General features: G+C 47.6%; 1 protein-coding gene across 18 annotated transcripts in view; it reads right to left on the reverse strand.

The window, feature by feature from the left end:
• Positions 1–392: 392 nt before the first annotated feature.
• Positions 393–14725, reverse strand: part of IKZF1 (IKAROS family zinc finger 1) — a 97143-nt gene continuing 82810 nt past the window's right edge. For 12 of the 18 annotated variants that reach the window (XM_029930436.1, XM_029930442.1, XM_029930472.1 and 9 more), the window contains 2 exons: positions 13264–13398; positions 393–4875 (listed from right to left, as the gene is read on the reverse strand). In XM_029930436.1, the coding sequence (XP_029786296.1) occupies positions 4166–4875; positions 13264–13398 (845 nt within the window). In that variant the 3' untranslated portion in view covers positions 393–4165. The remainder of the gene's footprint in view (positions 4876–13263; positions 13399–14725) is intronic. The other 6 variants (XM_029930557.1, XM_029930481.1, XM_029930544.1 and 3 more) reach the window with 2 other exon arrangements.

The following is a 14725-nucleotide window of genomic DNA, read 5'->3' on the forward strand; positions in this document are numbered from 1 at the left end:
CAGGACCGTGACAGGTGGCCACTGGCGGTCAGTCACTGTCCCTGCGTGCCTCTGTAGACATGGGCCCACCCCCCAAGGCATTATGCAGCAGCCTGTGAAGAGCGGGTTGGTGGCGGTGGTGGTGTGGCAATAATTGTTGCCCACTATTTCCACCCAGGCTCAAATCCACATTGTGAAGCCAAAGACGGAGACTGAGCATCCCAGGCCGAGCGCAGGTGAGGACAGGCGGCAGGCAGTGTGCTAAGCCCGCTTGACTGGGCTACAAACAAGTCAGATACCCTTGATCCCATGGTTCCCAGCTGGGGCTGCGGCCGCCTGCCTGCTCTAGGGGGAAGGAGCATGCAGTTCATGGCCGCTCCGCAGGACCCTGGACTCCACGGGTTAGGACAGACAAAGTGTTTGTTGCATTTATTGTTCTACCACTACAGAAAAAAGCATTTCAAAATGTATACAAAAGGACCCTCTATCCCACCGGGGGCACGCCCCTTATTCACAGCTAAACAGAAATAATTTAACATCACCAGAGAGGTGGATGGGAAATACAACTGCATTTTTTTTTTCCATTTACAGTCCTGTACACATGTTCCAGAATGGCAGATGAAGACCCCAAGAGGCACTGGCTACACACACACATCATAGAAAAGTGTATTAGAAAGTATGTGAAACAATATTGCATATTAATTCCTGGCTACATCTGTCACAGTGAACGCCACCACACCAAGAGCACACCAACTGTGGATGCGCTTGTTTTCCCAAGACTGAACATCTTAAATAAATCTAATTTGGTTCGTTTTTTAGGGAAACACACACACACACACACACACACACACACACACACACACACTCTCTTTCTCTCTCTCTCTGAACTGAATATGACAGCTATGTGGATTCTAGGCAGAGCTGACCCTTCATTATTGCTGAAATGTAGGAAGTGCAGGAGAGAGTGATAGGTTTGCCTTCTGATCCATGTAAGTCCATTCGATCTTGCTTTCGTTTTGGCAAGAGCGTGACACTTATCAGAGTTACACAGGAATCAGAACAAACAAGAAAAATATCCCCCCAAAACAGAAAGAACCCCCCCATTCCCTCCCCAAAAGAGCAAACTCAGATGACTGTAATAGTAGCTTTCTTTCTCAGTGAAGACTCTAAGATTCTGGTGGATTCTAAATTGAAAGTGGAACCATGCTGGTCTCTGAAGTGACGGGCGCAGGCATACGCCCCTTGGTGACGGAGTGAAGATGACGCAATTCTCTTTTAGTGACTCTCCGGACGGGGCAGCGCAGGCTCTAAGGTACATGTCACAGAAGGGGCTGGATAAGGAGCAGGTGTCCAGGCTCTCGGTCCACAGGAGCTCAGAGACAGAGAAGCAGCAATTTCTTCTCAAAATCCACCCGTCACCTGCAATAGCGACCATCCTGCCTCTGATGTTTGTTTTAAAATACGGAGGCAGGAAGCCTAGACACGCTTCAGAACACGGCGGTTCTCACAACACACAATCACACCATCCAGCAGCAGAACAGACCACAGAACAGAAAAGGCGTGAGGTCATGCAAAATCCTACATTGCCAGCTACAAGAAACACACAAAGGGCTTCTGGTACAGGATATGAACACCTTCCTAACATAATTTAATTACGGGTTGACGTTATAAGGGACCTTTACCTGCAACACAACAACCTCAAAGAAAAATGCTGTTATAATAAACCACCACAAGAAAAGGCATGTAAATAGATGGTTACATTGGCTAGAAAAGGCAGTGAGCAGAGCGGAAGCATTTTAGCAAAGAACTTTTGTAGCGCTATTTACAGTTCTGGGGTTAAGCTTTGTTTGAAGCCACGGCGGGGGGGGGGGAGGTGGGGGGCAGTGAGGGGCAGAGGAGTTAACTCCTTTCCACCAACTGGCTCTGTGGGACCATGGAAGGGAACAGGGCAGGTCACAGTGGCCCCAGCAAACTGCAGATTTGTGACATCTCTCTCACCTTGAGTGTGCTCAGACGGACTTTCTCTGTGACTGCGTATGGAACTGCCAGCGCCCCCTATCTGTCTCTATGGCACGTTACCCAGGGCTTTTGCACACCCCTGACTCAACCAATGGATTATGTTTCTTTCCAGTTTCAAAACACCGTCCCTGACCTGTAAGCCAAGTAACCTGTGACTCAGGGATGGTATATGTGGATGCCATTCTTTCAACAGAACCCAAACGTGCATGGGAAGGTTTGTTTCTGAGGACTGAAGGGATAAACTCGTTTATAGAATTTTCAGTGAATACAGAAGAACACGGGTTGGGGGCTATGCTGTGGAGGCGGAAAATGCTTCCGGAGCGTTTCTCTTTGGAAGGGTTCTCCAGACCTTTGACTGGTTTAGAACGAGAGGAGTCATTCTCGACGAGGGGTGATTTGCTCTCTAAGGGATATCTGGCAACATCTGGAGAGCTTCTGGGTGTCGAACGGGGTACTGGTATCTGTTGGGTAGTGACCAGGGAGGATGCTAAGTATGTGAAGTACCGTTGTAAGTATTTTGGAATCCTACAACCCGCAGGAGAATCCCGCGCCACAAAGAATTGCCCAGCCCCAAATGTCAAGAGCACCGTGACTAAGAAACCTCGATTTAGACTAAATACAGACGGTCTGATGGACAATTTTTCCTATTTTTTTTTCTTTCCATGTTCACCTTGGTTCAGTTTTGGCGAAGACACGTACAGACGTGAAACTGTGCGCTCTTACTTGCCTAGGTGGTTGGGATTATGATCCTTAAGGACAGGATGAACCTTGAGGACTACGCCTCTAGGTTAGGATTCGAATCACCAGAAACCTCAGCAGGGCTCCTGACAGCACGGCTGGCGAAGGTGACTCCAGCACCATCTGCCTCTTTCCCGTCAGACCCCACTGGCCGGTTATGCGATTGCTCCTGACCATTCCATGTTCCCAGCGAGAAAGGGTGGGGGGCCACGCTTCCTGCCCACGTGCGGGCACGCTGGGGCTGCTCTGTCCTTACGGGGGCATCTCAGACTGTCTCAAAGTTTAGTTTCAAACACGTAGGTCCTGCGTGTGAACGTCTCCTGGCCCTCGCCTGCCATATTCCCTTGCTCTGAAAATGAATGATCACTCTGAATCTTGCTTTTATGGGTTTAACAAAACGTGAATAATGGAGGAGGAGGGCAGGGAAAGGAATTTACCCGCAAACAAAAACAATGACATAGTGGAAACGGGGTCTAGGTTGGGCCTCTGAAGGAAAACCAGGCTTCTGGCTGTCAGTGGAACCAGCCAAGGAAGGAATGAATGTCGAATTTGGAATAAAGCCTTGGTTTCATGGGAATCTGACCACGTGAGAGGTTCAGAAGAACTAAGGGCCACATTTCAGGATGGATGTTAGAAATGTAGTGACACACTCTGGGCCATGAGAGGCATGGACCGGAGAGGGCAGCGGGCTGCCGTCTCTGGATCTGTCTCCGGATCTCCTCCAGGAATACAGAGTTCTGACTTCTCCGCGCGTCCCCAAGCCTTCGAAGGCTGAGCTGCACTACAGCTCTTTGGGAATCAAGGACGAAACCAACAGGCTCTCTGCCCCTCCCTTTGTCTGAGGAGTCTCACTTTCCTTCAGCAATTTATCTTTTGTGCAGACTGTGACTTATAACAACCTCTTCTTTTAGAAACTGCAGCCCCCTCTCCCCCACCTCCCCAGCCCAAGCTGCATGGCGGCCAGAGGCTGTGGCTTGCATTTCTAGACCCTGCTGTACTGGGGGCGCCTGGGGGTCCACTTCTCCACTCATTCCTTCCCAGGCTCTGACCTGTTTTTATCAAATTTTATCTGAAAGTGAGGAGTCATGTGGAGTTGGGGGCGGGTGGGAACTTCCAAGAAGCCACAGGTTGAGGGGATGGCAGCTAGCAGTCTATGGCAAACATCTAGGAAGATGTTTGGGGGGAGGGGGCTCCAAACATAACCCTGCATCTAACCATAAAAAAAAATCACCCTCGTGTTCCAAAGCAAATCAAACCAATCCCAACTGACTGAAAAATATATAACAAAACAAAACAAGAAAATGACTGAGAGATCCAAAGCACAAGGTTCCCGTTCAGTCCGTGCTGCGGGTGGGAGGGGGGGGCCTGGGCACACCCCCCCCAACCCCACCCCACAGTGTGCTTTTCTCAGGTCGGCTGAAGGCAGAGTTTAGCTCATGTGGAAACGGTGCTCGCCCCGGGTGATGTGGGAGGAGAACTCGTAGCGGTCCTGGCTGTGGTAGCCGCACATGTTGCACTCAAAAGGATCACGAAAGCCGTGACAGCCCATGTGGATGGTGTACATGACGTGGTCCAGGAAGAGCACCCTGCAGTGTTCGCACTTGTACACCTTCAGGGGCTCCCCGCCCGTGCCGATCACGCGGAAGGCGTCCTGGGAGCCGTCAGAGGCCGCCCGCAGCACGTCGTAGGCTGCGTGCTCCTCCTTGATGGACAGGCCGTTGCGGGCATGGGGGTTGATGTGGTTGGTCAGGTAGATGAGGCCGCCTCGCTGCTCCTCCGTGTTGCTCTCGGTGTCCGTCGAGTCTTGGCAGCTGTTGCTCGGGGACGCCTCCCTCTCAGAGGACACGGACTTGGCCTTGGAGAGCAGCAACAGATTCTCCACGGCGCTGTCCTGGGCCGAGTGGTTGGACCGCGGGGGGCCCTCTGAATGGGGCTTGTGCAGCTGGTACATGGGGCTGATGACCGGGACCACCTCCGAGCTGCCCGGGGGCGTCTGCACCAGCGGGCGCAGGGACTCGGCCCCCAGGTAGCTGATGGCGTTGTTGATGGCCTGGTCCATCACGTGGGTCTGCATCATCTCGTTTTCCTTCTCGTAGCTGGTGCTGCTGTCGTAGGGCATGTCTGACAGACACTTGTCCCCTGTGGGAGGCAGGCAACAGTCAGTGAGGCTGCAGCACCGGGAAGGAAGGCTGAGCTCTACATCAGGGGTCCCTCCCACCCCTGCACACATCAGGGTGTCTCAGCACTCAGGGGGACACACAACACTGGCACCTCCCAAAGGGGGAAGGTGGAGGCGTGTCTGCCTGTGATCACCCAGCTCAGTGACCTGCTCGGAGTCAGCCCTTAAACGTCCCTGACCCCACAAATGAACCCATGAACCCAAGTCAGCGCAGGTCAACAGAAACAGCAGAAACCTTCCAACTAAATACTAAACCGGCCCTGTGTCCTTTACTATGAACGTTGTTATATTCACTTTAAGGTGAATATTTCAAAGATGTACTTTTGATACAGCGTTCTAAGTGATTTGCAAAAGCTGGTTAATTTCTCATGAATTTCGGTAATTACCATACATGATGAGTATGTCATTATTCACAAGTGTGTGCCATATGTTTATCTAAAACAGTATTACAGGATGGGGTTTTAAATCCATAAGTTCAATACTCAGAATACAATTTGATCAAAAGATAAGATTTCTGGTACGAGCTATAGAAAGTGGACTTTTGGCTCAGAGAGGAAACAGAAGCTCAGAGTCCTGTGTCCACATCCTTCCTGATGCTGGTTCCACTCGCCGGTCCATTCCTGGCAGGACCAGAGGCGTGTGCCACGCAGGTGTGTGTGGGGAAGCTGGGCACAAAGCAGGGAACCTAAGGGGAGGAGGCACGCCGTTCCTCTGTTCTTTCAAAAAATTCCTGAGCATGGATGGGGCTCAAGCAACCACTGCGGAGGACTCTGGGTGTACCAGCATCCCCTCAAAAAACTTCCAGTCTGAGAGCGAGCGAGCTCCCTGGGAAAGGTGAACCCTGAGACAAGCTCTGGCTTCTGAGCAAACGTTTTCATAAAGAAGTAAAACGAATTGCCTTGAAGATGCGCCTTCTCGAAACATTGGTGGTAGGTTCAGTACAAAACCAGGGCGTAATGAGCAAACTCGCCAACTGTCTGCACTCTGACGGCTAGGGCTACTGATTTGCTTTCTGCTGGCATGCTGATTTACGAATGAATCAAAGCACCTGAGGCATAGCCTGAATTGTTAATGTTTTACCCCTCACTCTGTTTCTTTTCTTCCTCCAGCATGTCTACATTGAACATGGAGTGTCTACTGAACTGGACAGGAGGGACAGGCAGGTGAGCTAGTAAAAAGGGTCCCCAGCCTCAGCAGCACACAGCTAACAGGGGACACAGATATTAAAACATGGCTGCAAAAACAGTGCATCCTAGGTGGAGAAGTTCTAGGAAGCAAACAGAAGGTTTGGGTCACACAGGCTTCTGACCTAGAGTCGGCCAGGCAAGTGGGGCTCGTGTCCCACACGGAGGCAGCAGGGGACCTGAAGGGAGGAGGATCCTGGAGCTTTGGAAGGATAGAGTGAAGGTGGTGGGGCCAGAGACTGGGTGCAAGGCAGGGGGTTGCTACCTACCAAGCAGAGGCTTTGTCTAGAGGAAAATGAAAAGCCCCTGAAGGGTTGGACGGAAGTGCCCTTCTCAGTAATGGGCAGAAGTACGGGTTGGGCGGGGGGACAAAGGTAAGTGGACTCAGAGATTCTCCTGAGAGTCCAGGGAGTGGCTGCTGGTGGCCCATGAGGGTGGTGGCAGGGGAGAATTCCATACCTCCCATACTGACACCCGACATCAAGGTCTCCTGCTCATTCTTAGCAACAGGACAATAAATCACCTAGTGGTTCAAAAACTTATTAAATAATCCTCATCGAATTTTTCTGACCACTCAGGATTGTCCAGGGAAATGCCCCCATCATGCTGTAAAGTATCTTGGCATCTCATTTCTTGCTGGCAAAAGAGATTTATCGTAAAACAGCCTGCCTGCCTTCATTCTAATCTACTGGCTGTCAGGAGAGGCCCGTGGCCTGATAGTGGTGAAGTGTGATCTTCAGATTATGAAGGAAAATTTGCTGGTCACACCCTCTGCAGAAGTGAATAGAATGGATGGATTCTCTCCACAAGGAGGGTAGCAGGGAACACAAAAGTGGTGTTTCTGCCCATTAGAAGTTAGAAGAACTAATTAGATAGCATTGCTGAAACCATACAAGTATTATTTTTTTGTCTTTGCATTAAGGACTTAAATACCTTGTTGCTTTAATTCTAGAACTGAATGGATCTGTTCTGGCTTATGCACCCCCATCTATCCCTCTACCAAACTATGGTAGGGATAAGATGGAACACAGACTTTAAGGCCAATTCAGATACATATCGAAGTGCTTAAATCCCCATCAAAAATGGCGCCTTCCCTCCTAATCATCCTATTTCTCCCCAAAGTCATGGCTCTTTGGTTTCCCAAGCAACCACTGAAATCCTTTGTTTTTAAAACTTGGTTTCAACAACAAATGGATATAGGAAAAACCCCCATAGATTTCAGATTCCTGTGGCATACTGAAACTACCCATAGAATTTATCTTCCCTAATACTCCACAAAGTGAGAAAAAGAAAAGCCCACACAGTTCATTTTAGCAATGAGCTAAATAAAAGAACACATTCTAATGAAACACATAGTTAAAAAAAAAAAAAAACCAAGGGAAACCAAAAGGAAAAAAATTCTGGCATGAGACATACAATAAAGGGTGGCCACTGATCTCACTTCTAAAAACCTCAAGTGTGAGTCAACAAAGTCCTCAGCCTTCTCCCTAATATCCTTTTTTTTCTGCAGGGAGTCAATTCAAATAAACATCCTCTTCCATTTCTGACCCCAAAGCAGTGGAAACCTCTGCTAGCAAGAATCAGATGAGTGTGAGGTTGGCTCTCTTGGTAGGAGTGAAGTCCTTTAGGCTGTAGCTGAGGGGAAATGGCCCTAAGCCCCTAGTGTCTTCCTCTGGAACTGGGAATCACTCTCCAACCAGGCACAGTGGTGGCTAATTTAGGGCATTTAACCAAATCTCAGAATATGAGGGAGAGAGGGAGAGAGACACAGAGAGAGAGAGAGAGAGCGAGCGAGCACAGAAAGTCTTTTAACAGAGTGTACTTGGCCTCACCTGAACTCCTCCTTCCCCCCATCCTTGGCATTCTTTCATGATTTAGAAAAGCCCATAGCTCTCACAGGGAAATAGATGCTCACATACAGTGGGAAGAATGTCCAAATGTCAATCAAGCTCTATCAGCCCAAGGAGAATAAGCAAGATGACAACAAATGTCATGATCACCATGAAAATACTTTCTAGCAATTCAAAGGAGGAAAGGAAGTAAAACAGACCAAGAAACCCATCCTAACAAAAAAGCTCAACTCAAGGAGGAGAGGACAGTATTCCTTTGTCATAATTACTTTGTGACATGAACCCCATAAAAAAAGCACTGAAAGACAGCATGCAAAAACAACAGAAAAGAGGTGAAAAAAGGTTTCAGATTTCAAGGGGAAAAAATGAGGTCCATTTGTTACATAATGAGTCCATGAACTAGAAGCAGTGAGTAACAGAATATAAGCTACTAAAAATGGAAGGATTGACATAGAAGAGAAACACAAGATAATAAGTGTGAATAAATGTTAAAAAAAAGACAAAAAAGTAAACTTAAGGAAATGCTAACAGATATGGAAGACAAATTATCCAGCATAAGAACAACTGGTATCCCTGGCAGAGATCACAACAGACGGAACGAAAGATGTCCCTACAAGGAAGATTAGTTCTCAGAAATAGAGAGAAAACAAGAGATTCCCCAGATTAAAATGGCAGGAAATTTTTTACTCAGAATGAAAAGTACCAAGACACATCCTAACTGAGGCTATTTACCTTTAAGACTATTTAACTTATAGAGCTCTTCAAGTGTTTAGGAAGAAAATGGAAGTCACCTGAAGGAAAAATCTCAGGCTGGCTTTAGACACCTCAGCAGCATTCAACTAAGCAAAGCCATCATGGCACCACTCACGGTCAAGACAAAAATGCAACAGGTAGACATTCTCAAACACGAGACAACTGTGGAAAGACAGCATCTATAGAATCTTTTTGAAAAAACAAGTTGTTTGAACGTTAAGTCCAGTGAGTCAAGAAAGTAATCACATTAAACAGAAAGAGCCATAGAAGGACTGAGTCTGAGCCTTGAATCTATTTAAATAGATAGTTAATGAAAAGTCACTACACTTCTGTGAGAATTAAGATTCTGGGAATAGAATGCGAGTATTAGGAAGTAAAAATAATATAACTGAACACTGGGGAGTGAAATCATGTCCTTATTTCCCAAAGCTATGAGTCAGCAGATACTGTTTGAATGGAAACAAATGGATTAAAAAACTGATTTGAAGGTCTTCATGTTTTTCACAATGCAGTGTATCTTTTTAATCTTAGAAAAATCCTCTAAAGAAATCTTTCTGTGAGAAAGTGTTTATTTGAAGATGGGCTATGCCTCCAGTTTTATTGGGTTCTGTACACCTCTTAAATTTAAGACATCTATTCAAGTGATATTTGCATTCTGAAAGAGCATCTGTAATATGATAGAATCTTTACAAAAGTATTTATTTCACACCTATCAATCCACCTGTTCATCACCTTAGCCCCTCACATACATACCTATGGATAAAAAGATTTTTGGAATAATGCTCAGCTACTCTTAATATTGGCGATTTCTGGATGTTGGCTTTTTTGGGTGATTTGTAAACATTAATCTTTGCATTAAAAATTTTCATATTAACCATGTGTCATTTTCATGATGCAACAGGGTTGTTTTCTTCTCGAAAAAAGAAACTATACCAAGATAGTTATAATGGGTAGCAAGAAAGTTAATTATTGTTATGTTCCTCTGTTTCCCCTACTGTATTTAAAAGACTTCTCTCCCACAATCACCAAACAGACGAAGAACACAGCCTTGCTGTGTAACATGACCGTCCCCTTTCTGATGGGCTTAACCAATCCCATTGACCTCTATCTGATTATCCCAGGTGTGTGATGACACAATGGTGAGCAATGTTCTCGGCACAGTAAATACACTCGTGCCAAAGTTCAACTACAAAATTTTAACCATAGATCACGTATTCAGTAGGCAAATGTATAGGTCATTCTGAGCAACGTGCCTGTGAAAATCATGTCATCTTACATTTTTAAGGTGCTTTCTCAAGGGATGATCTTTTGATCATCCTTTTTTCATCTGAAGACTCACACCGGTAGGGATACAGGGCAGGAGGCATCACCCATTTCACAGATGGAAATACTGAGTCCAGTGACATGCTCAAGGTGACCAGCCAGTCATAGCTGGAGCTGAACCCTGGCCCCGGGTCTCTCCAATGCCGGGAGCTCCTTCAACTGCACCACCACTGGCCCGTGCATATGATAACATAGGATAAAAGCTGCACTCCTACACACTTTCTGAATTCATATAAAGGATAAACTCAGCATCTAGAAGTTAAAAGGGATTCTAGGGAATCCATCTTGGCCTTTTTTTTTTTTTTTTTTTAAGAGATGGAGAAGCTGTGACAAGTTAGGAGTGGTTGACTGAAATCCCACTGAATTGAAGTGAGGGCAAGGTAGGCATTTGGGGGCAAAAAGAGGTGTTATTTTAAATATGCCAAGTTGGCTGAATTACCAATTTTCTTGGTTTTCTTGGGAAAATGCACGACAGCATACACAGCTGCTTCCAAGCCCTTCCTTCCAATCTCCATGCCCCTGTCCTCACCCTACTGTTCCAGTCACACTTCTGTGCCCTCTTCCCCCAGGGGACTTCTTTCTAACATTTGCTTGATCAGAGCTGCTTTTTTTTTTTTTGAACACGGAAGCATCTAAATCTCAGGACAATACCTAACTTGTGGCCTCCTCCCAGGTGGCCGCAGGAGAGGCTCACGGTTAGTCTGGATTGGTCTGAAGCCTCCACAGGCTAAATCAGGCTACTAACGTTCATTGACAAAGTCCTGAGCAGGACTTCTCCAGTTTCCCAACCTGGAGGAGAAGGCACACCCACTGGTCAGGGACCACTGACAATTCTCAGGCACACTTGCTACTGTGTCGTTCTTTGTTCATCTCCCTTCCTGGCGACCCAGCAACTGCCCTCTGCCTCACCCGCTGCCCACTGCCGACCTCACACCCCCCACTGCCCACTGCACACTGCTCACTGACACCACCCCTGTCCACTACCCACTGTCCCCTGCATACTGCTCAGTGCACACATATACCATCCACTGCCCACCCCCCACTGCCCACTGCACACTGCCCACTGCCTGTGAGCACTGTGTTCTCACCAAGTCCAGTGCAAGCACCACAATGGCCTATACTTTGCTCAAGAACCTCACTGCCCTTCTGCTCAGGAAATGCAGAGTCTCTGCCATTTTCCCCAAGTAAGAGCTCACATTTATGTAGGTGACCCCCACATGGCATCTTGGCCATTGGTTTGCAAAAGTTTTTAAAACGGAATCCTTCTTTTCCCCACCTATGACAAGCCTCTGAAACCTCATCAAAGCCACAAGAGCTTGGCCTCTGCTTTGTCCTCCCCCGTCCCCTGCTGCGGCATCTGTCCTCTGGAGCCCCAGGCCTCATCAACTATTAACCCCACTCAAGACCCATCCTCTCCCAACACGCACTTCCTTCAGGCTCCCTTTGCCTTCACACCACGGCTTCCACTCCCCAGCCCCTGCCCCGGCCCCCACGCCCCTGTCACCAAGACTCTCTGCTCTGTCCCCTCCCTTCCATGCCACCACTGCCCCAACCTTCTGGTGCAGACAACCTTTGCGTGTGTGGTCTCTATTTTCCAAGGCATGGCACCCATGAAAAATATGTCAAAACTTTTTCCTGCCTACTTGGCTGAGGATAAATTCCTCACCTCAGCATTCAAAGGCTGGAGCTCTCGGGAGAGCTTCCCTGAGGGCCCGTGAATCAGCCCAGAATGTGTTCTGCTCCTCAGTCAGCCCCACACGTCCCCACTCCTCCCCAGCCACCAGCATGACTATTTCACTATGCTTTTATCTGTCTGTTCAGAATCTTCTCGCCTTTGTCCACTACAAATAATGTCCACTAAAATAACTACAATAGTCCTAATTCCCCATTAAGGTCACTATCAGTTTCATGAAGCTTTTATTAATCATCTGCTTTCCTGGCCATGACCCTTCCCCCATGATCCTCTTTCCTGGACATAATCCTCCTCCTCTGGTTCTCCTTCTTGACCGTGACCTTCCCCCCTCCATGGTCCTCCTTCCTGGACATGACCCTCCCCCATAGTCCTCCTTCCTGGACATAACCCTCCTACTATGTTCCTCCTTCTTGACCATGACCCTCCCCCCACGGTTTTCTTTCCTGGTCATGACCCTCCCCCCAGCATTCTCCTTCTACATTATCCTCAAGATAATAGTCGACCTTCACACTGAGACTTCGTAAATGTTCTCACACCCTCGATGTTTATGTTCACAAAACCCTGTAAACTACATAAAGAATGGAACCCAGGCTTGGAAAGGTCAAGTAACGTGACACAGCTGATGGCATTAACACGCAGCTGTGTGCAGACACCCCCAGCTTGGGCCCCCAGCCTCATGCATTTCCCCTCTTACACCAGCGTAAATAGCTCCCATTCTTCCTGCACTTGCAGCACACTTGATGATGTGTCTACAGTCCGCACTACACAGCGAGGTCCTACAGGAGAGGGATACTCTGATCTTCCCCTTATCTCTCAAAGCAACTGGCACAGGTAGAGATTCAACGGTGAGAACAGCAATCGTGGCTGTGCCCCTCTTCCCTGGACATGTCTCAAGGGCTAAGTTGCTATGTGATTCAACGTAGCCCACCCAGGGAGTATCACAAACTTCATGTAAAAAATGAGCATCCAAAGCTTAGAGGGGCTGCTCGGGCAGTGGGTGAATGGGCTGTGTGGGGAGTCCCTGGCCACGCCGGGCCCATGTCTTGGCTCCAAGAACACTGACCCCCCAACCATGTCCACAGGCTGACCTAGGTGCCCAGGATGCTGCAAGACCACGTCTAGGAAAACCTGCCAGGTGATGAGTTCATTTTTAAGAAGTCAACTAGAAAAGACTCCAGGGGCACCATGGTGACTGAGTCAGTTAAGTGTCCAACTCTTGGTTTCAGCTCAGGTCATGATCTCATAGTTCGTGAGTTCGAGCCTCATGTTGGGCTCTGCACTGACAGCACAGAGCCTGCTTGAGATTCTCTCTCGCCCTCTCTCTGTATCCTTCTCCTCGCCCCCCACACTCTCACTCAAAATATGTAAATAAACATCAAAAAAAGAAACACCTCCAAAATATTTAAAAAATGTGAAGCCTACCAATGTTTGCTTTTTAAAAAAAATGAGATACTTTTTCTTCCTTCTACTCTCAACTGATTGACACCTGAGTCTACACCACCCGCATAGTTGTTTGTTAAGAGACAGCAAACGTTTGACTCTTACCAACAAATTTCTGAGGCATAGAGCTCTTACGTTTGGCGACGTTACTTGCTAGTCTGTCCAGCACGAGGGATCTCTCTGATCCTATCTTGCACAGATCTTCTGCCATCTCACTGTGATTAGCTTCTTCTTTAATGACTAAAGTCAAAGACAGTGAGAGAGGCCAGTTTAGAAAAGCTTAGAGTGAAAGGATTCGGTCGCGTCCAGCGTTAAATCTGACATTTGTTAAGCACCTACAAGAGCCAGGCCCTTCGTAAGGATTATCGCTAATCTCCCTGGCAGCTCTTTCAGTCGGGACCGACGCTGTCCACAGCCACCTGCTAATGACACCTGCCGGCCGCACGTTATCTCCCGCGACCAAAGGAACAAACACCATCCCTGTCACCAGAAGCTGGATGGGATTAAGTAATTGTGTCCCTCTGATGAGTCCTCTTAACTTCTCCAGTGCTCGCAAATCCACTAACTTGGTCAGTCCCGACCCCAGCGTGCTGAGGATCAAAGCGCTAACTGTCAGAGCTAGCAATGACCTGAGGCTCCTATGCCATTGATGGGCACCTCGAAGGGATGTGCAGAAGAAACATGGCCGCCTGAGATGGGCAACACGGGGAGAGAACCCAGAGCCCCGTGATCCCACAGAGAACACGCAGCAAACTCTGGAAAATCAAGTAACACCTGCAAACTGCAGAAAAGCTGGACCCCGTGGGGGTAAATGTTGCCGGAGGGAGTATTTCTAGCCGACCTCCACTTTTTCCATCTTCATCTTTCTTTCCATAGTTGAAGAGACAACTTTGTCTCCTGCAGAATCTGTCTATATTTTTGGAGATAGAACCCTTTCATATCTCTGCAATTTATCCTAACATAGGAGGAGTGGGAAATGGCAATTAATTACATTCCAAATAGCTAATCAATCTTTCCCCATCCTTCTGGCGCCATTTCTGAATGGTCCGTTTAAATCCTGTTGCCCTATTTCTCCCCCTCCTCCCTCCTCAGATTTGACATGCTGATTTATCACGGATCTACAGGATCGTCCATGACTTCTGTCTATTCTCCAAAGAGCTCCACACTGTAGCTACATTTTAACACAGCACTAGACATTACTCTTCCTTTTTAAAAATGCCTATTCACTCATCTATGTTTCCAGATACATGTCACGATACTCCAAATTTTGTGTTGGGGCCATGCTTTGATTCGGGAAGACTCGTGCCCGCAGTGGCTGACCCTCCCCCTCTCCAGTGGTCCATGTTTGCTTTCTTGCCTCAGCACCGTGTGGTAGCTTTCTTTATTATGCCCCGCACATTACCTGCTAAGATGATTTCTAAGTATTTTATGTCTTCATTGCTATTATGAAGGCCGTTTCAGAAACCTAGATTTCAAATTGGTTATTATCGCCAGTGTATGTAATTTTTTAACATTGGAAATGTGTGTTTCCTGTTCAATGAGCAGACGGAATAGCCCACACCTTGAT

This window comes from Suricata suricatta, chromosome 2, assembly GCF_006229205.1.
Source record: "Suricata suricatta isolate VVHF042 chromosome 2, meerkat_22Aug2017_6uvM2_HiC, whole genome shotgun sequence".
Lineage (NCBI taxonomy): Eukaryota > Metazoa > Chordata > Mammalia > Carnivora > Herpestidae > Suricata > Suricata suricatta.